This window comes from Sturnira hondurensis, unplaced genomic scaffold (assembly GCF_014824575.4).
Source record: "Sturnira hondurensis isolate 20B ecotype Veracruz unplaced genomic scaffold, ASM1482457v3 Scaffold0010428, whole genome shotgun sequence".
Lineage (NCBI taxonomy): Eukaryota > Metazoa > Chordata > Mammalia > Chiroptera > Phyllostomidae > Sturnira > Sturnira hondurensis.
This window is the reverse complement of record NW_028083059.1, coordinates 7,711,394-7,734,633: the sequence shown is the minus strand read 5'-3', so window position 1 is coordinate 7,734,633 and position 23,240 is coordinate 7,711,394. Positions and strand designations below refer to the sequence as shown.

The following is a 23,240-nucleotide window of genomic DNA, read 5'->3' as shown; positions in this document are numbered from 1 at the left end:
AGAAGGGAAGGGAAGGAGAGAGGGAGAGAAACATCAATGAATGGTTGATTCTTGTGCATTCCCTGCTGGGAACTGGCCCCTGCTGGGAACTGGCAACCCAGGCATGTGCCCTGACGGGGAATCGAACTGCGATCTTTTGGTCCGCATGCCTGTGCTCAATCCACTGAGCTACACCAGCGAGGGCGGATTTTTATATTCTCTAATTAATTTATCATCACTAGACAAAGTAGATCATAATAGAAGTGTTATTTTTAAATGTTCAAGGGGAACATTTGGGAGACAAATTTTATTTTGCCAATGAAAAGTAAGGCCAGTAGTCTAACCCAGACTTCCTGATTTGCACTGATTTGTTGATCCATGACTATTTCTCTTGATCTTCGTATATTTACAAGTCATGCAAGGCACATCGTAGGCTCCCAGTGAGGGCTGGCCTCTCCTTCTCTGATTTTCTCATGGCCCAGAAGCCCACTTAGGTGCTAACTGGTACAGCCTTTTCTTCTCCAGTGTTTCCCTGTGGCTGCCTCCTGTTATGGAGTCATGGTAACATGCTACTGTGTTGTGGAAAGACCCCAGGAAAAGTCCACCTTTCTGCAGATACAGGCATGGTCCACTCCACAGAGCTTGGAAAGAACATGCACGTGTTCACAGGATTGGGTTCTGGCTGTGAAGCTGTGTCTCTAAATGATTACTCAGAAGACACAGTTGTATGAAGAAAATATGTATACTTTTTAGGGTAAAAAATCACTCTTTCATATTTAGAAACTAAAAATCCTTTGGATTAACTAAGGAATATCACATACTGTCATTTAAGTGGGATAAACTCAGTTTTCTTATCTGCCTGTATTAGTGAATAAAATCACCCATTTGTTTTTTCAATATTTTCAAATATATTTATTGAACTGCCATGAGCCAGGCATTGTGCTAGATGCTGTGGATACATCTGGTGTAGTGAGTTTTGACCAGTAGGTGGCCCTCTTACTGTTTTATTCCACGCTGGAGCCATCATTTGGTTATTTTAGCATATTTTACTGAATTTATTTCTCTACAAAAAAATTTCAGGAATTACACATGAATCAACATGTACTGACATGAAAAATTAAGTGGTTGAGGGACATTATAGATGACAAGCAGATGTCTTACCACTTAGAGCAGCAGGTGTCAAAATGCTCAGTTACCATTTTAAAGTGCCCAAACCACCCCATTGGAAGTGGAAGCTGATGAGATCTGGGAGGAAAACCTTACTGAAATTATTCAGAGTGAGACAGGAAATTCAAAGAGGCCTGGCTGCCTGAATGGCAGGTGAAGGATGTCACCTTCATGGTGTCCCCTGTAGCCTAGGGTGCGATCTGCAGCGAGCAGGCCCAGGGCAGGTCCAGCACTGGGAGAGGTCTCTTAACGTCAGTTTTGTGGCTTGCCAAACCACAGAATACACTGCATTTTCTAGGTTGCCAATTGATCTATTTAAGGTGAGAAATATATCTGCCAGTTGACCAATTATTGCATTAGCTGGCTTGTGCATTCTTTTTCCATAGGAAAATCCGTATGTAGCTTTAATCAAAAGTGCCCTTTGCAAACTTGAAATCAGAAAAAGGAAGTTGGTGATTTTAGTGGCCGGTATCATCAGGCCATGCCAGCCTGTCAGAGGTGTCCACAGTTTAGGGATCTGCCTTATGAGGGAGCCACAATACACTGCTGAGGAGGAGTCCACATTTTTCCGCGACGTCATGAGACCATTGTCATGATGTTGATACTTTTTCTTTAGGTATGTGAATACCTTCATTAGATTGTGGTTTTCTTTTTATGTTCAGATAAGTATAGATTTCTGTTCATTTAATAGGTACTGAGTACCTCTCAGTCCCAGGCACCAAGCTGAACACTGGGGATAGAAACTGAAGAAGAAACTGAAAGGCAGTCACTGTCAATGAAATATTTTTTTTTACAGAACAACCAAGCCTATAATCAAGGAATATATAACAATATATAAATAAGTTCAGAGGCAGGAGTACTTAATTTATTTTTATGCTTAGGTTTGGGAACCATTTTGCCTCTACAGGATGGTGGTGGAAACCGTGCTTTTTGAGACTCTCCCTCTAGGTCTAATGTTTGTTCTCCCCGGGTTCATAGCTCCTGCCTTTGTGCTCCCCTAGCAGGGCCTAAGCTGTTCCCTCTTTCCATAGTGGCACAGATGTTCACTATGAAGTTACCTTCAATGGTGAGGTCATCAGCAATACCACCTGGGACTTGATCAGCCTTCACTCCAACAAGGTGGAAAACCATGGTCTTGTGGAACTGGATGATAAACCCACTGCTGCCTATACAATTAGTAACTTCAGAGATTATATTGCTGAGACTCTACATCAAAATTTCTTGCTGAGGAACTCCTCTTTGAATCCAGATCCTGACTCCCTGCAGCTTATCAATGGTGAGTTTGTTATCGATCATGAAGTCCTTAGATAGTTTTAGTTCCTTTTCACACGTGCTCTGGTAGAAACTAATTTCCCTGAATATATGTGGTTCTGAGCATTCTCTAGACTGCATGAGATAGGAGCCATCCTGATATGAATCGAATGCTAGCCATGCAGCTATTTGGGATAGATTAATCAAGGAATCTCTGGACTTCTTGCAGACAGAAGTTCACTCTTTGTGGAGAACAGCATGATAACTAGAAATAGTTTAGAGATATGGAAACAAAGTATTAGAAAAATTAGAGAGTACCTGGAAGTATGACTGAAAACAGTCTGTAGTGCTGCTTCCAGCAACCAAGACAATAACTCTCCAGAGGCGATTCAGCTGAGAAAGGCTTAAAAGCCAGACAGAGAGCAGGAGAAGGAGCAGCTCAGGAAAGCTGATAGAAGACCATGGTCAAAGAGGAACTGATACTGGGCGCTGGCCAGAATCCCAGAGAATCCAATGCTAAGTTTGAATGCAGATGGCTGTAGAGACCCAGTTATGATCCAAGATCAACATGTGGATCTGGGGTCAGGAAGGAGAGGGTGACTGCTCTAAATTTGGAGGTTAAAGAGTGACCTAGTCAGCCTGGGACTAAAGTTTGCTGAGTCTGGTCACCAGTGTGCAAGAGCGGAACTCATTGGAAACATGGGGTCCTGTTAATTAACTGCTACTTCATGTTTACTTCTCCACAATTTATTCCCTTCCTCCCTCCCTCCTTCTTTTCTTTTCCTTTCCCTCCCCCACCTCCCTCCCTTCTTTCCTTTCTTTCTTCCTCACCCCAGGATATTTTCATTGATCTTTGAGAGAGAGGAAAGGAAGTAGAGAGACAGACATTGATGTGAGAGAGAAATATTAGTCATTTGCCTGCTGTATGCACTCCTGATTGGGGATTGAATCTATAAGCTAGATATATGCCCTGACCTGGAATTGAACCCGCAACCTTTTTGTTGTATGGGACAATGCTTCAACCAGCTGAGCCACCCAGCCAGGGCTACTTCTCCACAGTTTCTTCACTCAGTAGTTTAACTTTTAAAATGTCCAGAGTATATTTTACTGAAGTGAGCACATAGGAGAAGTACCAGCTGCCAAGGAGGAAAATCCACAAGTGAGAGGCAGTCCTAACAATGACACATTTTTACAGCCTCTCCAACTGCTACACATCTTGAAGGGAAAAGAAGCCTCTTTATTTTTAGGCACTACTACTTAGGCTGTGTGTGTGTGTATACAAACAAAAGTAGACACAAGGGAGAAAGAAAAGAGAAAAAAATTTAAAGTATATTTTATTGATTATGCTATTACAGTTTTCCAAATTCTCCCCCTTAATCCCCCTTCGTCCCTGGACCCCCCAACCCTCCAGCATTACTCCCCCTTAGTTCATGACCATGGGTTGTACATATAAATTCTTTGACTTCTCTGTTTCCTATGCCATTCTTAACCTCTCCCCATCTATTTTATATCTACCAGTTTATGCTGCTTGTTCCCTGTGCTTCTCCCCATTCTTCTCCTCCCCCTTCCCACTGAAGACCCCCATGTGATGGCCATTTCTCTGATTATCTTCATATTCTAGTTGCTTGCTTAGTTTTTTTTTAGGTTCAGTTGTTGATAGTTGTGAGTTTATTGTCATTTTACTGTTTATAGTTTTTGATCTTCTTTTTTTTTCTTAGATAAGCATCTTTAACATTTCATTAATAAGGGTTTGGTGATGGTGAACTCCTTTAACTTGACCTTATCTGAGAAGCACTTTATTTGTCCTCCATTCTAAATGATAGCTTTGCCGGATAGAGTCATCTTGGATGTAGGTCCTTGCCTTTCATGACTTCAAATACTTCTTTTTTTTTAAAATATATTCTATTGATTATACCATTACAGTTGTTCTATTCCCCCCCTCATTCCCCTCCACCCGCACCCTCCCTCCCCCACCATTCTCCCCCCCTTAGTTTATAACCACGTGTCTCAAGTTCTTTAGATTCTGTATTTCCCCCACTATTCTCGCCCTCCCCCCTATCTATTTTCTACCTACCATCTATGCTATTTTCTGTGCCTTCTTCCCCTTTCTCCCCCTCCCACCCCCCTAATTCTAACCCTCCATGTGTTCTTCATTTCTATGGTTCCACTCCTGTTCTAGGTAAAGTGCTTCTCAGTTAAGGTCAAGTTCAAGGAGTTCATCATCAACAAGCCCTTATTATATGAAATGCTAAAGGGACTTATATAAGAAAAAGAAGATGAAAAATATGAACAGTGAAAGGACAGCAAACACACAGTTATTAACAACCACACCTAAATCAAATACTTCTTTCCAGCCCCTTCTTGCCTGTAAGGTTTCTTTTAAGAAATCAACTGATAGTCTAATGGGAACTCCTTTGTTGGTAACTGTCTCCTTGCCTCTTGCTGCTTTTAAGATTCTCTCTTTATCTTAATCTTGGGTAATGTAATGATGATGTGCCTTGGTGTGTTCCTCATCGGGTCCAACTTCTTAGGGACTCTCTGAGCTTCCTGGACTTCCTGGAAGTCTGTTTTCTTTGCCAGATTGGGAAAGTTCCCCTTCATTATTTGTTCAAATAAGTTTTCAGTTTCTTGCTCTTCCTCTTCTCCTTCTGGCACCCCTATGATTCAGATTTTGGAACATTTAAAGTTGTCCTGGCGGTTCCTAAGCCTCTCCTCATTTTTTTTGAATTCTTGTTTCTTCATTCTGTTCCAGATGGATGTTTATTTCTTCCTTCTGGTTTAAATTGTTGATTTGAGTCCCAGTTTCCTTTTCTTCACTGTTGGTTCCCTGTGTGTTTTGCTTTATTTCACTTTGGGTATCCTTCATTTGTTCTTTCATTATTCACCCAAGCTCAGTCCATTCTGTGAGCATCTTGATTACCAATGTTTTGAATTCTACCTCAGATAGGTTTGCTATCTCTTCATTGCTTAGCTCTTTCTCTGGAATTTTGCTCTGTTCTTTCATTTGGGTCATATTTCTTTGTCTCGGTGCATCAGTCTAGTTGGCTGTTTCTTTAATTCCTTGGTTGTCGGAGCTCCATGCAGTTTGATTTTCTGGCACTTCTGGTTGTTTATTGATTTTAGATTGGTTGTTATTCTCCTTTTAGTTAAACAAGGAAGCGAAGGGTTTCTACCTACACCTCCATCTTGGTCAGAACTCAAACGAGAAAAAATCTTAACACGATTTTACTATGATAAGTTCTTACTTCCTAAATAAGATATTTTTGAAGGGCTAAGCTGAAACTTTGAATTACTTTTCAGTTATTTTAGCTGCTGAACATATGATGTCTCTTTAATGTAACCGTGTGCTGATACAGAGCCACAGATCAGCCTGGGTTTTATATTAGTTACATAGGCTTTTAAAGTGGAGAATCTCTCTCTTCAGTGGAGGTAGTGATATTAAGCCATCAATTCTGAGGCTGTAGGGAGCCTTTGTATGTTAGAGCAGTATGAGTACCCTGGGCTCACTTCTTCTTTTTAGAATATCTAAGTAAGATAAAATAGTGAAAAGAGAAGGGGATTGTTATAATCTGAAATTGCTGATGTCCTGTTGGCAAAGATAATGTGGACTAGCTGGGTGCTACTAGTGGTTATAGCATCTAGGTAGGAGTTTCCAGGAATCTGGGTGCTGGGGTTAGAGGAAAGGTATAGCTGAGAGGTCATGATCTGAGAGATACGGGAACCTAAACTGAGTAGAAGATGCAAACACCAAGGTCAGGCTGGTAGAAGAGTAGTGTGAAGATTAAGGTGTGCAACAAGCAAAGTGAGGTTGTTTAGGAACCTAAATCCACCAACAACACAGCAGGGTCTTCTTTTTGTGTGGAGCCTGGGGGTGGAGCTTCCTCCTAGAAGAAGTCCTCGAAAAAAGGTTGCCAGTCCTCTCAGAATTTCCATGCAAGTTCAACAAAAACTTTAGGATTTCAGTATAAACTAATTCAGGTGTTTGGACCTTTCATCTGATGTACATTTCAATTATTCGGAATTTTGTCCCTAAAATCTATTTCTGTTGCCATGCCAACTTCAGAGTTCTGAATAGTTGTAACTTTCTAGGTACATCATCTCAAATGGTATGTTCATCTTGATCTCTTACTGCTTGTTTTCCATGGAAGACAATATAACTGTATACAAAACTGAAAAAGTTTTAGAAAATCCTTAAGACCAAATAGGGTTTTTGGCTTCTGACAGATTCCTCTGTGTCAGTCCAGTAAGAACAGGTGAATAATGAGAGATTCTGCCTCTGTTTTTGGTTTACACACCAGCTCACTGTCCTGGCAACCTGTTCCTTTTGTTCTTCTGATCTGTTCTCCCCTTTAGGCAAAATTGATTCCTCCTTTGTCTGAGTTTCCATACATTTTAAATATGCCCCTCTTACCATTTTATAATTTGTATTTATCTCTCTGACATGAAAGGCTTCCACAGGAGACATTTTATTATTGTCTGTAGCCTCAATTGCGTCCAAGTCTGTGGTAACTAGGAAGGATTCAGTAAATTTTCATTGAATTAAATTGTACAGTCTACTCCTTTAACTTTAGTGCTCTTTAATGTTGGTACAGTGACAAACCCTCTGGTGTCATAGCCCATTTTTCAAAGATACTCTCTGCCAGGAAGGAAATCGTGTTGCATAATTTTCTCCATTGTTAGTGTTGACCAAATGCATTGGAACATCCAGTTATTTTCTCATTAAAATGGAAAAATTTAATTTTAAAAACAACTGCTTCACAGGAATCTTGAAAGGAATAAAAATTGCTTGAGAAAGGAGAGGAAAGAATATAGGAGTGCCCTGAATGTAATAATGGGAAGAATATTTATGTTAGAGTCTTACGGTGCTAATATAAGTAAAATATCTGAATAAAGTAGCAAGCATTTTCTAAGCACGTCTGCCTCATCTGTTCTGCCCAATCTAAACTGTGAAAAGGAAGAAGTTGGTGTTTGGTTGACCTTGAACCTCAAGTACAATAGCGTCTCAATTAAAAATGTTCTTGAAAACTGTTTTTTCTTCAGTGAGAGGCGTTTTACTTCCCCAAACTGAAGACCTAGGTTGGAACACCCAAAGCTCAAGTCGTCCAGCAACCCCACCACCTATTCTGGTAAGTGTGTCTCTACGTCGTATGCCTAGGACAAGGCCCTCAAAGAGAAGGAGCTTCTCTTCTTTGTACCCTCCCCTGTTTACTTGGCATCACTAATTTCCCGAGCTGTTTCTGCTTCAAATATTCTCTTACATCATCCCTGGAACATTATTCTTAGGTGTCAGCTCATGGGTCCCAAGTATTGGGTTAGAAAATCTAAGCCTTCTGCAGTACTTAAATAAAACCCACACATTTGGCATTGCCAAACTCCACACATCATAGAAAACTTATTTATGCTTCATACTTGTTTGGTGATAATTATGCTGTAAGTGCCCATTGAGTTGTTCTTTAAAAGCTATACAGAAATAGTTTTCATAGCCAAGACAATACATTGCCGTACATAGGTACAGAGCATAAGTTTTTGTTCTAAGGATTGTATTGAAGAAAAAGTGAAGACTCCACAGCGTATAGAGCAGTGTGTGTGTGGAAAGGAGAGAAGAAAAGATAAAATTANAGACCGAGGTTGGAACACCCAAAGCTCAAGTCTTCCAGCAACCCCACCACCTATTCTGGTAAGTGTGTTTCTACGTCGTATGCCTAGGACAAGGCCCTCAAAGAGAAGGAGCTTCTCTTCTTTGTACCCTCCCCTGTTTACTTGGCATCACTAATTTCCCGAGCTGTTTCTACTTCAAATATTCTCTTACATCACCCCTGGAACATTATTCTTAGGTGTCAGCTCATGGGTCCCAAGTATTGGGTTAGAAAATCTAAGCCTTCTGCAGTACTTAAATAAAAACCACACATTTGGCATTGCCAAACTCCACACATCATAGAAAACTTATTTATGCTTCATACTTGTTTGGTGATAATTATGCTGTAAGTGCCCATTGAGTTGTTCTTTAAAAGCTATACAGAAATAGTTTTCATAGCCAAGACAATACATTGCCGTACATAGGTACAGAGCATAAGTTTTTGTTCTAAGGATTGTATTGAAGAAAAAGTGAAGACTCCACAGCGTATAGAGCAGTGTGTGTGTGGAAAGGAGAGAAGAAAAGTTAAAATTATTGGCAAATGACAGGGACTCTAAATCAGGCCTCCTTTTAACTTGGGCTGAAAACATCAGGATTTGTACAGAAATAGCATAGGATAAACGTTCCTATTTGTTCTCACCACTCAACTCCCCGGGGCCTCTCTGTCCCTGCAAGCCTCCACTTGCTGCCCTAGCTATGAGGAGCTGTTCAGCAGGAAAGGAAGTGGCTTCTGCAAGTGCAGTGAAAACAACAGCGACAACAACCACAGCCATAACCCATAACTAGAGACTCACCTGTCCAAAGTGAGCACACGACAGTTCGTCACCACATAGACACAGGAGGGGGGACCTCTTCCATGTTCCCTGCTCTTTCTCCTCTCTCGAGGCTTCTTTTCTGTCTCATTGTGACTGAAGAGAAATTAGTGGTAATTACTTTGAAATACTTGCTTCTTGGCTTTAACTCCGCATGCATTAACTTGAAATACTGTTTCTTGGTTTGAAGAAATACTTATTTGAAATACTTGTTTCTTGACTTTAATCCATCAATGAAAATTTAGAAAGTCTGTCCAAACCTAACCATTAATATATGCAGCCATTCCTTCTACTCACTTATAGAGCAACTCAGTTTTGAAGAGTGAAATTACTGGGAATAGCTTTTTTTCTTTTTTTTTTTTACTAAGTTCTATATTAGATAAAAAGGGTTGGAGGGGGATTGACATCAGAGATTTCACTCATTTGGTGTTTATTTATTCATTTACTAATTCATCCTTTCAAATATATTTATTTTGTGCTTTTCATGTGCCAAGTGCTGGGAAAATTAAGATGAATAAAGTGTGGCCTTGCCTACAGGAAGTTTCCAGTCTGGTAGAAGTAGACAGACTCCTACACAAATAAAGCGATGCTATCGCAGAAGTCTGTCCAGGGTGCAGTGGTGTGGAGTGTGATTCACTCTGAACATGCTCCCACTAGTCTCTGTTTCTGCGAATCACATCCAGCTTGGGGCTCCTCTAAACACAGAAGATCTGTGGTGATGTATGAATTATGAAAACAGGCATTTCTGTATAAGCCAGGGGTTGCAAACCAGAGACTGGGCAACTGGACCCAGATACAGGGAGGTGCTTAGGGGCCAAAGTTTTACAAAGCCAATATTTTAAAAAGTAGGAGACTTTTTTGCATAGAAATACAGATTTCCAACTTCCTGTAAAGACCAGAAAGATCTGGCATTATCAAGTTCACATTTCCCTGTTGCAGAAAGAGGCGAGGGCTTGGCTGGAAGGGAAGGCCCCTTCCACGATGACGGCACTGACTGCCCGGACCCATCTGCATTGCCTGGTCTATGGTTCCATTCTCATTTAAGCCAGCCCCTTAGTTTTTTGGATATTAGTATCTGTAGGGCACCAATTAACAATTTGTGGAGACAGTGTTAATAGATGATAGTAAAGCATGAAAAAAAGAATGATTAATTAGAAGTATTTTGTTATTGCTTCTTTCTTGTGGTTTTCTTTTTGGCAAACTGTTAATGAGATTTTTTAATTTTAATTTTTTATCATATTTGATTTTTAGAAATTATTTTAGAAGTAGGAATGTCAGGATATTGAATTTGGTGCATTTTGGCATTCTGACTTGGAAAATCACTTTTTGCACAGTATACTTTCTATAGCAGTAGCAGGTTTTTCAAGTGGCATTAGCAGAAGTGAAACTGGCCAATATAGAATTAAACTTGTTAATATACTGAACTAAAAGAAAAATTTATGAGTTGAATTAGTTACTATGGGGACATTTACCCATATAAAAATAAATGAAGTGCTACTCCTGGCATGTACGTATTCACCTTCCAAACATATGAGAGAGCTTCATTGCCGTGCCTGTTTTGGGGTGGGGATGAGGTGTAGTTACTTGGAATAGATGGCCTTCCTTCTGTATTTAAAGAGTGGGGTTGTTTGCTTCCACATTTTATGTTTCTTACTTGTGACTTGACTTTTATTAAAGATACTGTGTATTGTTTTGTGTTTAACTTTTATGAATGAAAAGGCATTTAGTTTATAGAAATCTATACACTGCTTGGGATTTCTTTTTCATTGGGAACTCGGCCGCTTTCCCGCTGTGAGTCAAGTCATGGGCTCCGTCTGATTTTCTTAAGTGCAGTTAAAGGGCTTACACCATCTCACTTGGAATTTTGAAAAAATATAGATTTAGAATTCGCAAGGATCTAAATACATCTAATGCAACAGGAAACACAAGTAGTTTTAATGTATCTCTAGAGGTGGTTTTTTGATAATTGGGAGGAAAAAAGTGAATTCCCTGCTACGGTATGATTGTCATCATCATAACCACTTTTTCAGGAACAGAACTTGGTCTTGAGCAAATGGGCTTCTTACTTTTCCCTGAATACATATTCATTTTAGATATTAGAAGAAGAAATGGGGAAGGAGAAAACTTTTTTTTATATGAACAGCCTCCATATTCAACAGAGCAGACACTTAAATATTAAGAAATGGCCTCTCCCCTCCCCCACCCTGCACTCTGTGTTCACCTGTGTCTTGCACATTTGCGCACATGGGCAGTTCTTCCTTGAATGAGAGTGGGCTGTCCCATCTGTTAGTTCTAGTTTCTCCTTTGGGAATCTCTTTGCCATATAGACATCTACACTTGAATGTATCTCTCAGTGAATAGTCTGATGTAGTGGGCAAAGCGCCGGGATTGAGAACACTGGAAATTCACAATCTAGTTCTAATTTTTTTCTCATAAATTTTTGTGACATCAGGCATTTCACTTTTATAAACCTCAGATACTACTTTAACAGACAAGGATGGATGACACGATTCTTAAGAGCTCTCCCTGTTCTCAGATTTGGAGCTTTGTGTCGGGCACATGCACATGCTCAGGCCCCCTTTCCAACATTAGGTTTTTATAAACTGAAGGACGGCCTTGCCAGGCACCTGAGCCGCTGGCAAAATGAAAGCTGGTGTTTCTATTTAACTTTTTTCTTCCATATTCTGGACTTCAATTTGTTGTCTTTTTATTTATCAGAAATTAAATTCTTACTCTCTCCCTCTGGTCCATTTTCCTTCTTCCCCAGTCATATAGAAATATAATCAACACATAACATTGTATAAATTTTAGATGTCCGATGTCATGTTTTGATATGTATTGTGAAATGCTTACCAGAGTAGAAAGTTAACCCCTCTGTCACTTCACACAATTACTAACTTGTGTTTGTGTTTGTGTGTTGAGAACATTTAAGACTTACTTTCTAGGCATTATTGTTAAGTGTAGTCACAATGTTGTACATTGGATGCCCAGACCCTAATCGTCTTCTAACTCTAAGTTTGTACCTTTGACAAGTTTGTTGAGAGCTTTCTCTTATCATGAAAGGGTATTTCATTTTGTCTAATGCTTATTCTGCATATGCTGACATGATCATATGATTTTCATCATTAATTCTATGAATGTGGTGCATTATATTCTTTATTTTTATTATAATATATAGTATGACTGGTAAACACACTATTACTATTTTATGTACATTGCTTTATAGTTTTGTTTTCTTGTAGTGTCTTTGGGTTTGGTATCAGGGTAATGCTGGCTTTATAAAATGAGTTTGGGAATATCCTTTTCTGTTCAATTTTTTTTGAGAGTTGAAGAAGGATTGGCATTAATTTTTCTTTAAATATTTGGTAGACTTCACTGGTAAAACCTCTGATCCTGGGTTTTCTTTGTTAGGAGGGTTTTTTTAAAATTATTGATTTAAGACTTCCAGCCAAGATAAAAGTATAGGTAGATATGCTTTGCTTCCTCGCACTACCAAAAGGACAGCAACCAATTTAAAAACAAAAAATAACCAGAACTGCCAGAAAGTCAAACTGTGTGGAATTCCAGCAACCAAGGAGTTAAAGAAGAAACATTTATCCAGACTGGTAGGAGGAGCAGAGAGAGGCAGCCAGGTGGAGAGGACACACAGCACGGCAGCAATGCAGGTGAGGTGACAAATGGTGGCCTGTGTAGTCCCACATTTGGATGAGGATAAACCTGGAGGAACACCTGGGGAATGAGATAGACCACATAACCTGGGGTACCAGTGGGAGAAATAAAGCCTCAAAACCTCTGACTGAAAAAACCTCTGAGGGTTGCAGTGCTGGGAGAAACTCCCAGCCTCACAGGAGAGTTTGTTGGAGAGACCCACAGGGTCCTAGAATGTACACAAACCTACCCACCCAGGAATCAGCACCAGAAGGGCCCAATTTGCTTGTGGGTAGTAGAGGAAGTGACTGAAAGCTGGCCAGGAGCCAAGCAAGCGGCACTGTTCCCTCTCAGACCCCACCCCCACAGACAGCATTACAATTCAGCAAAGCAAGTTGTCCTGCCCTGGCAAATACTGAAAGCCTAGCCCCTTTAAAACATCTGAATTGCACTGAGACAAAAAAATATGGCCCAAATGAAAGAATGGATCAAAACTCCAGAAACAGAACTAGGCAATGAAGAGATAGCCAACCTATCAGATGCCCAGTTCAAAACACTGGTAATCAGGATGTTCACAGAATTGGTTGAGTATGGTTGCAAAATAGAGGAAGAAGTGAAGGCTATGAAAAGTGAAATAAAGAAAAATATACAGGGAACCAATTGTGAAGGGAAGGAAACCAAAACTCAAATCAATGATTTGGAACAAAAGGAAGAAATAAACATCTAACCAGAACAGAGTGAAGAAACAAGAATTCAATAAAGTGAGGAGAGGCTTAGGAACCTCCGGGACAACTTCAAACATTACGACATCTGAATTATAGGGGTGTCAGAAGGAGAAGAGGAAGAGCAAGAAATTGAAAACTTACTTGAAAAAAATAATAAAGGAGACCTTTCCCAATCTGGCAAAGGAAATAGACTTCCAGGAAATCCAGGAAGCTCAGAGAGTCCCACAGAAGGTGGACCCAAGGAAGCACACACCAAGGTACATCATAATTACATTACTCAAGATTAAAGAGAAGGGGAGAATCTTAAAAGCAGCAAGAGGAAAGGAGAGAGTTATGGACAAAGGAATTCCTGTAAGATTATCAGCTTATTTCTCAAAAGAAAGCTGGTGGGCAAGAAGAAGCTCGAAAAGAAGTATTTGAAGTGATGAAAGGCAAGGACCTACATCCAAGATGACTCTATCCAGCAAAGCTATAATTTAGAATGGAAGGGCAGATAAAGTGCTTCGCAGATGAGGTCAAGTTCAAGGAGTTCATCATCACCAAGCCCTTATTAGATGAAACATTAAAGGGGCTTATCTAAGAAAAAGAAGATGACCAAAAATATGAATAGTAAAATGACAACAAACTCACAACTATCAACAACTGAACCTAAAACAAAAACAAAAGCAAACAAAGCAAACAACTAGGACAGGAGCAGAATCACAGAAATGGAGATCACATGGAGGGTTATCAGTGGGGAAAGGGAGAAGGGAGAATTGGGGAAAAGGTTCAGGGAATAAGTAACACAATTGGTAGGTACAAAATAGATGAGGGGGAGGAGGTTAAGAATAGTACAGGAAATGTAGAAGCCAAAGAACTCATATGTACAACCCATGGACTTGAACTAAGAGGGGGGAATGCTGCAGGGAGCGGGTGCAGGGCAGAGGGGGATAAAGGGGAGAGAAAAACTATGGGACAACTATAAGAGTATTATCAATAAATACACTTAAAAATAAATGATTGATTTAATCTCCTTACTCTTCTATTTCTTTATAACCAGTCTTACTAGGTCATAGGTGTCTAGAAGTTTATTTCTTATGTGTTCACCAATTTGCTGGTGTATGGTTGTTCATAGCAGTCTGTTACGATCCTTTGTATTCCTGTGGTATCAGTAGTAATGTCCCTTCTTTCACTCGGATTTTATTTACTTGAAACTTCTCTCTTTTTTTGAGTCTAGTAAAGGTTTTTCAGTTTTCTTAATCTTTCAAAAAAACTGGCTCTTAGTAATTTCTATTGCTTTTCTGCTCTGATAGTTGATATTTTTTTCTTTCTGCTAATTTTGGGCTTAGTTTGTTGTTTTTCTAGTACTTTGAGACATAAAGTTAGTTGTTTATTTGAGATCTTCCTTTTTAAAAATTATTTTATTGTTTACACTATTACAGTTGGCCCAATTTTTCCCCCTTTGCTGCCCTCCACCCAGCCCACCCCCCACTCCCATCGACAATCCCCACACAGTTGTCCATGTCCATGGGTCCTACATGTATGTTCTGTGACTAATCCCTTCACCTTCTTTAACTTAGTCCCCACCGTCCCCTCCCTTCTTACAGCTGTCAGTCTGTCCCCCTCTGGTTCTGTTTCGCCCATTAGTTTTTATTGTAGGCATTTGCTAATATTTCTCTCCTACAACTGCCTTTAATGCATTCCATAAGGTTCAAAATGTTGTGTTTCCATTTTTGTTTGTTTCAAGGCTTTTTCAAAAAACTTCCTTTTGATTTCTTTTTTGGCCCATTATTTGTTTGAGTATGTTTTTTAATTTCCACATATTTGTGAATTTTCCTGTTTTCCTCCTGTTACTAATTTCTTGTTTCATACCATTGTGGTTGGGGAAGATACCTGGTATGATTTCAATTTTCTTAAATTTCCTGAGACTTGTTTTGTGACCTAACATATGTTCTGTCCTGGAGAATGCTCCATGTGCACTCAAGAGTGTACACGTGTATTCTCGTGGAATGTTCTATATATGACGGGACCCCCCCCAACCCGGAATTTATTTATAAAAAGTTGTGTGTTTATTCTTACATGTTTAAACTTCAGTCACCTTCAAAGGACTCTCCATTAAATGCAATACGCCTTTTGAGACTTCTTTTCACAGCTCGAAGCAGTTTTTGAATTCGTTGATCCTGATGCCTTTTAGTGCTTCTGCCGTTTTTGTTTCGCCTCCTCCACATCAGCAAAACATTTCCGTTTGAGGACTTTTTTTCATGCAGGTGAACAAAGTTGCTTGGGTTGAGATCAGGTGAGTAGGGAGGGTGAAGCCTGAATGTCATGTTGTTTTTAGTGAAAAGCTGCTGGACATTCATTCAGTGTGGTGTGGGCAGGTGCGCTCATAAATCACCCACTATGAGATGGGGAAATGCGTTGGAAGGGTCTTTAGAAAACGATTCACTGAAGCCGAACGTAGCCTCTTATAACAACACCAGCTGGTACACTGAATACAGATGGGCTCCTAGAACATTCACCTAGCGGGCGAAGGATATACTACAAGGGGCCTGTCCTCCCGAAGATAATTCTGGTTTTTGCGGGGTACCTCCCTGTATGTGTGTTAGGTTTATTTGGCCTAAGTATAGTTCAGGTCCCAAATTTCCTTATGGACTTCCTCTCTGGATGATTTATCCATTGTTGAAAGTGAGGCAATAAGGTCCCTGATATTGTTGTATCATCTGTTTCTTCTTTCAGGCCTATATTCACTTAATATATTTAGGTGCTGTAATGTTGGATGTATATACCATATTTTTCAGACTATAAGGTGCACCCTCCCAAATTTGGGAGGAAAGAGGGGTGTGTCTTATAGTCCAAATGTAGCTTACCTGGTGCCCTGTGGCGGGGGTGGGGGTGAGGGGGGCGGTGGCCTATGTTATTTATGTTATTAAATATTTTACCACATTTTTTGCCTCAAAATTTTGCTACTTTCCTCCTCTAAAACCTAGGTGTATCTTGTGGTTTGGTGCATCTTATAGTCCTAAAAATATGGTATATTTATGATTGTTATATCTTCTTAATGAATTGATCCTCTTATCATTATATAATGATCTCTTTGTCTTTTGTTACAGTTTTTGAGTTAAAGTTTATTTTGGCTGATATAAGCATAGGCACTCAGCTGTCTCCTGGCCTGCAAGGTTTCTGCTGAGGGATCCGCCAGTAGCCTAATGGGGGCTCCCTTATAAGCAATAAGCTACTTTTCTCTTACTACTTTTAAGAGTCTCTTTGTTTTTTGATTTTGACAGTTTTATTATAATGTGTTTTAGAGAAGATACTTTGAAATTGAATTTGCTTTGAGTCCTATGAGCTTTGTGAACTTAGATGGTCAAATCTCTCTAGTTTGGGGAAGTTCTCAGCCATTATCTTTAAACAAACTCTCTGCCCACTTCTCTCTCTCTTCTGCCCTGGGACGCCAGTGGTTCACAGATGGTTTCTCTTGATGCTGTCCTATAGTTTTCGTAGGTTTTTTTCACTTTATTTTCTTTCCTCTCTTCTGACTGGGTAATTCCAAAGTCCTGTCTTACACTTCATAGATTTTTCTTCTTCAACTTGGTGCAGTTGTTGATGCTCTGTTGAATCTTCGTCCCATTCGCTGTATTCTTCAGCTTCAGATTTTGTTCATTTCATTTTTATGATTTCTATCTCTGTGTTAAATTTCTTACTTTGTTTGTGATTTCATTGAATTATCTTTCTGATTTCTTTGAATTATCTTCCTGTTTTTTTTCTTGTAGCTCACTGAACTTCTTTAAAATAGCAATTTTGAATTCTTTGCCAGGTAAACTGTAGATATGTGTCTGGGGATAGTTATTGGGAGGTTGTTGCGATTCATTGGTGACGTCGTGTTTCTTTGATTTTTCTTTTGTTCCTGGAAGTCATGTGGCTGTCTTCACATCTGAAGTAGCAGTTACCTATTTCAGCCTTTACTGAGTGACTTCGGGAGAGAAACAGCTTCCGTTATCCCTGCTAGGGAGTCTGTGTCTTTCTCAGACCTCCTATGAACACACCTCCTCTACATTTGTTGCTTTCTCTTGTGGCAGAATTCTCAAGCTTCTGTGCCTTCTCTTGATCCTGCAAAACACCAGGCTGAGTGCTGATCGCCTCCCTTTTGTTTTCCCAAGAGTGGTGCTAAAGCTCAGGTTTGTGGTTTCTCCCTGACCTGCAGTTTGGGCCAGCTCTTTGTGCCTGCTCACTGGCTGTCTGCCAGAGCTTGCTCCCTTTGCTATGGGGGATGTGCACAAGGAACTTGCTGTGGGGCAGAGAAGGGGTGTGTGCAGGGGAGGTGCAGTGAGTACTGGAGGTGCCCGTGAGCCAGCTGGGGATGATCTGTGGGTGACGCACCTTGGAGACTCATGGTCAGGCCTCTTCAGGGAGTCCATGATGTGGTTAGTAGGACCTGAATCCTTTTGATATATCCAGAATGCCAGCCGCTTACCACCCTCTGGTTGTGCAGCTCCAGATGCTACTCCAGGTGGAGTGAGAGAGCAGTAAGCCTCTTTAGCAAGGTCCTGCTCACTCATGTGCTTCATGTGCCAAGAAGGGCTCTCTGCCAGCAGCTCTTTAGTCTGGGAGAAAGCTGCGCCCCCCCCCCCCCCCNTTCTCCCTGTATGTCCCTAGTACCTTTTGAGCTATTACCCCTGCACTGGAGCTCAGAGGGAGAGAGTCTGAGTAAGTTGCTACTTGGGCCCTTTAGGAGGAACTGCCTGGGACTCCAGAAGCCCTTTGTCTCACTCAGCCACTATCCCTGCTGGCTTTTACACTCAGAATTTATGGGGACTTCTCTTGCTGGCTCTGGAACCCTGGGGTGGGGGGCCTGGTGTGGGGCTGGGACCCATCACTCCTCAGGGGGGACTTGTGCGGCTGGGATATCCTCCTGATATCTCCCTCCTGAATTTTATTTGCCTCATGTTGAAATGGGAGCAGCCTATTCTATGTCCCCACCTCTCCTGCCAGTCTTCATGTGGCCTCTTCTTTAAATCTCCCATTGTAGGACTTACATTCAGCTAGACATCAGGTGCTTCCAAATGATGGTTGTTCTGTAGTTCAGTTCTAATTTTGATGCGATGTTATTTTGACACATTTACCTGTGCATCATCCTGTCTGGAGGTCTCTCAGGTTCACTTTTGACAGAGAAATCTCAAGAGTTACTTTTTTATCCTGAAATTTTTTTCCTTTTTTACAGATCATTTGAAGTTACTTCTGGTCATTAAAGGATTACCTTCAGCTTCTTCTTTCTTTTACATATATCTTGCTTTTTCCTCATATATTTCACTTCAACAGACTCAGATTATATACTACAGCCTAGTGCTTAGATGTATCTTACTTCTATTCCTTTTTTAAAAAAATATTTTATTTCTTTTTTATTTTTAGAGAGAGGGGAAGGGAAGGAGAAAGAGAGGGAGAGAAACATCAATGTGCGGTTGCCTCTCACATGGCCCCCACTGGGGACTGGGCCCACAACCCAGGCATGTGCCCTGACTGGGAAGCGAACCGTGACCCTTTGGTTTGCAGCCCACTCTCAATCCACTGAGCTACACCAGCCAGAGCCTTTTTTTTTTTGACCAAAGCCACATTGCCCCCCCAAAATTGCTAATAATACATTATCTACTTTTCATCACTTCCCTCTTTCCTGTCTAGATTCTTTATTTCTAATTAAGTTTAACCAGAATAATACCATTTTGGATTCATGTTTTGTTGTTTTAATTGATTTTCATTTCTCTTTTTTAGTCATTTGTATATCACTGTCAACTATGTACAGTGGATAGGTTTTAACAACATAGGTTTGTACTGTATGAGTCCACTTATATATAGATTTTTTCCAATAAATACAAAGAGTACTATAATTATATTTCTCTTCTTTATGGTTTTCTCAACAAGTTTTTTCTCTAGCTAACCTTATTGTAATAATATAATGTATAACACATGTAACATACAAAATATGTGTTAACCAATTATTTATGTTATCAGTAAGGCTTCTGGCCACCAGTAGGCTATTAGTAGTTAAGTTATGGGGAAGTTGAAAGTTATGTGCAAATTTGTTACTGTGTGGGAAAATGGGGTCAGTCCCCTTAATGCCTGCATTGTTTAAGGGTCAACTTGATAGAAAGTTGACCTTTTGATAGAAATGGTTCAGAACTTTATGGGCTTTTAAAATGCACTGGACTGCAAAACCTGGCTCAGCAAGGGTCTCGATAGTTACAGAGACAGCTCGATGCTAGTGTGTACACAGGGTTAAGGGAATAAGGAAGGGAGCAGAGGTGTGCAGAGACTAATCACAGTGATAACTGTAACCAAACTGTTACCAATCACCGGATTGTAGGGCAAGGGGAGGAAGTGCTCTTACCAGAGCCCAGCTGGAGCTGCACGCTGCACCTGTGAGAGCTGGAGCTGCATCTGTGGAGGGATGCGGCTACTGCAAGACACACAGCATTGAGGCTTGGAGGGAGCGGGGAGGACACCTCTCACTATTCCCGATTTTTGATCTGCCTGTGCTTCTAAATGGGCAGACTCAAACAGAAGACAAGTGGAGCAGGAGCAGGAGCAATGAAGGTGATGAGGGTTAGCCTCCCAGTGCAGAGAGCAAGATGAGGAAGACCTGGGTAGTGGCAAAGAATAGCCAGTTTAGTGGCCCACTTAAAATAGGACCTAATTAAAACAGCATGGTGTCTTTCCACTGAAGAAAATTAGTGTCTTGACAGAGTGCTTTAAGTTTAAAAAATTGTAGATCGAACTGAGGGCATTTCTGCATACCCAATAATCTACTGTTGTTCTCTCTCCAGTGCATTTGTCACTGAAAAAAAGGGATAAATTAGGACGTGCCCAGGGATTTCTTGCCTCATGCTCCCTCCCTTGTAATTGGGAGTGTGCTGTCTGAAGCTTCCTAACACAGACCCTTGATGGAAAGACAAGGGGAGATATGTAGGGAAAACATAAAAGACTAACTTGATCATGACATTGGGTTGAATCTCTCCATAGGCCAGTAGGTTCTGTTTTATTTAGTGGCCACACACTAAACTGCAATTAGCCACCTTAAAACTGTGTGCTTTTGTTTAAAAAGCATGTGAGGCTTGAGAGTGTAAACCACTGGTAGGAATCTCCTGGAGGAAGAGGAAGGGGTTGTAGTCAGTTTCTTATTCTTAGTTTCCATGGGCTTCGCTTTGTTCATAGCTATTCCATGAATTCTAGTGTTCGGGCCGGTTTATATATGTGGGAGATTTCTTGGAGGTTTCAGTTAATGAGAAGTATTAGATGAGGACCATTAAAGAAATGTTCTAGAGATCTAGGGTAGAAAGACCTGAACATGATCAGGCTATATTCTCTACTTGGGGGTTTTTAAAAGTATCATTTTTTAAAAAATATAGTTTATTAATTATACCATTACAGTTGTTCTATTCCCCCCTTCATTCCCCTCCACCCGCACACTCCCTCCCCCACCATTCTCCCCCTCTTAGTTTATAACCACGTGTCTCAACTTCTTTAGATTCTATATTTCCCCCGCTATTCTCGCCCTCCCCCCTATCTGTTTTCTACCTACCATCTATGCTATTTTCTGTGCCTTCTCCCCCCTTCTTCTCCTCCCACCCCCCTGTTCTAACCCTCCATGTGTTCTTCATTTCTATGGTTCCACTCCTGATCTAGCTGTCCTCTTGGTTTGCTTTTGTTTTAGGTGTGGTTGTTAATAACTGTGTGTTTGCTGTCCTTTCACTGTTGATATTTTTCATCATCTCTTTCTTATATAAGTCCCTTTAGCATTTCATATAATAAGGGCTTGGTGATGATGAACTCCTTGAACTTGACCTTGTCTGAGAAGCACTTTATCTGTCCTTCCATTCTAAATGAAAGTTTTGCTGGATAAAGCAATCTTGGCTGTAGGTCTTTGGATTTCATGACTTGGAATACTTCTTTCCAGCCCCTTCTTGCCTGTAAGGTCTCTTTTGAGAAATCCGCTGACAGTCTGATGGGTACTCCTTTGTAGGTGACTGTCCCCTTATCCCTTGCTGCTTCTAGGATTCTCTCCTTCATTTTAGTCTTGGCTAATGTAATTATGATGTGCCTTGGTGTGTTCCTTCTTGGGTCCAACTTCTTTGGCACTCTCTGAGCTTCCTGGATTTCCTGGAAGTCTATTTCCTTTGCCAGACTGGGGAAGTTCTCCTTTATTATTTGTTCAAATACATTTTCCACTCGTGGCTGTTTCTTTCCCCCTTCTGGTACCCCTATAATCCGGATGTTGGAACGTTTAAAGATGTCCTGGAGGTTCCTAAGCCTCTCCTCATTTTTTTGAATTCTTGTTTCTTTACTATTTTCTGGTTGGATGTTTCGTTCTTCCTTCTGGTCCACTCCCTTGATTTGAGTCCCATTTTCCTTTCCATCGCTATTGGTTTCCTGGACATCTCCCTTCATTTCAATTAGTTTAGCCTTCATATGTTCCTCTAATTTGTGACTAAGTTCCTCTAATTTGTGACTGTACTCTACCAATTCTGTGAGCATCCTGATAAATAGTGTTTTAAATTGGGCTTCTGAGAGGCTGGCAATCTGTTGGTCGCTTAGAGTTATTGGCTCTGGGACTTTGAGTTCTTGCACCATCTTTTGGGCTGTTCGTGCCTGTTAAGTAGCAGGAACGGAGCCCTAGGTTTTCACCAGAGCAGGGCAACTAAGTCGCTGGGTTGTGACGTTGTATGTGGGGGCGGGGTCAAAGAGGGACAATGGCTTCCCTCCGGCGCCCGCCTCCGCGACCCCCACCAGCACCGCAGCCACCACCGTCACCAGGGCCACGTGCCCTGCTCCACTGCACGTGAGTGTGCCACTGCTGTCAGCCCTCCACCACTGGGTTCGCCCCCTGGGACCTGCGTGGTCTGTCTCACTGCGTGGGAATGTGCGACCTTGGTCAGTCTGCCCCGCACTCCTACTAGGTCCGGGCTGCCTGCGCTCCTAGGTCTGTCCTTCCCGACCCTGCTCCACTACTGGCTCTGCCTCTCTTACCGTCCCCGTTGAATGGTTCGTAGCTGTCGGACTTCCATATAATTCCGTTTTCTGGTCTCTGGTGTGTCTTAGTTCTCCAAAACTTTTGTTGTATCCAAGCTTGGTTGTGGGAGAAGGCACAGTGTTTCCACCTATGCCTCCATCTTGGTGGAAGTCCTAAAAGTATCATTTCTAAGTCCCATCCTCAGACCAATTAAATTAGAATCTCTGGAATGTGTGGCCTGGACCTTGGTATTTAAAAAAAAGTTTCCGTGTGATCTTAATGCTAGTTAGGATAGAGTGGATTGTTCTTTCTTCTTTTTCTATTTTCACCCAGGACGTATTTTATGAATTTTATGCATAACACTTGTTTTTTGTTATTCATAACCCAGCAAAGATGAAAACATACAAACTCCCACCAAATGTCATACATTTTGCCTTTCAACATCAGTAGTGAACATTTTTACATATCCTATTCTTCATAAGATTAAATAATTAGCATGCTAAAAGATTATGTTTCTTTCTGCTTTTCTACTCCTGAAGCTAAATTTGAATATAAAATTAGTAATACATTAGTAAAAAGTCACTAGGAAGAGAAAATGGTATTTTGTAAGTGTGATGCCATTTCACAGATGTTGATACTTGCTGGAGATAACCAGGCCTCATTCTGATGTGGTACCACTGTCTGTCAAAACAAGGATCTTAATTACTAAGTAACTTTTAGCACGATGAATAAAAGTGCTAATTATTCTTTTCTGCTGTGAACAATGTGCTTAGGTCTTTGACAAGAAGTTATGGATATTAGTAACTTCTATGTTTAACGTATTTAAGCAAAGAGAGGAAAAGGAATGATCTAAAGCAAGAAAAACTGTTTTCATCCACAAATTCATTTTGTTTGGTATCTTTTAAGTATGTTATCGTAGCTATTCCCACTTTCCAGCTGAGATTCAAGAGGTACTGGTTTTTTGACTAGATTTTCCAGCTAGAGAGTGGTGAGTTGGGATTTGATTGCAGGTCTGTTTCGTGCTGGAGCCCATGTCTCCCTTCCCT

General features: G+C 40.8%; 1 protein-coding gene across 5 annotated transcripts in view; it reads left to right on the top strand.

The window, feature by feature from the left end:
• IMPG2 (interphotoreceptor matrix proteoglycan 2) overlaps positions 1–23,240 on the top strand; it is an 83,060-nt gene that overhangs the window by 43,386 nt on the left and 16,434 nt on the right. For 4 of the 5 annotated variants that reach the window (XM_037058962.1, XM_037058964.1, XM_037058963.1 and 1 more), the window contains 2 exons: positions 2,178–2,422; positions 7,438–7,523. In XM_037058962.1, coding sequence (XP_036914857.1) covers positions 2,178–2,422; positions 7,438–7,523 — 331 coding nt within the window. Of the gene's footprint in view, positions 1–2,177; positions 2,423–7,437; positions 7,524–8,024; positions 8,075–23,240 lie in introns of all 5 variants that reach the window. The other variant, XM_037058961.1, reaches the window with a different exon arrangement.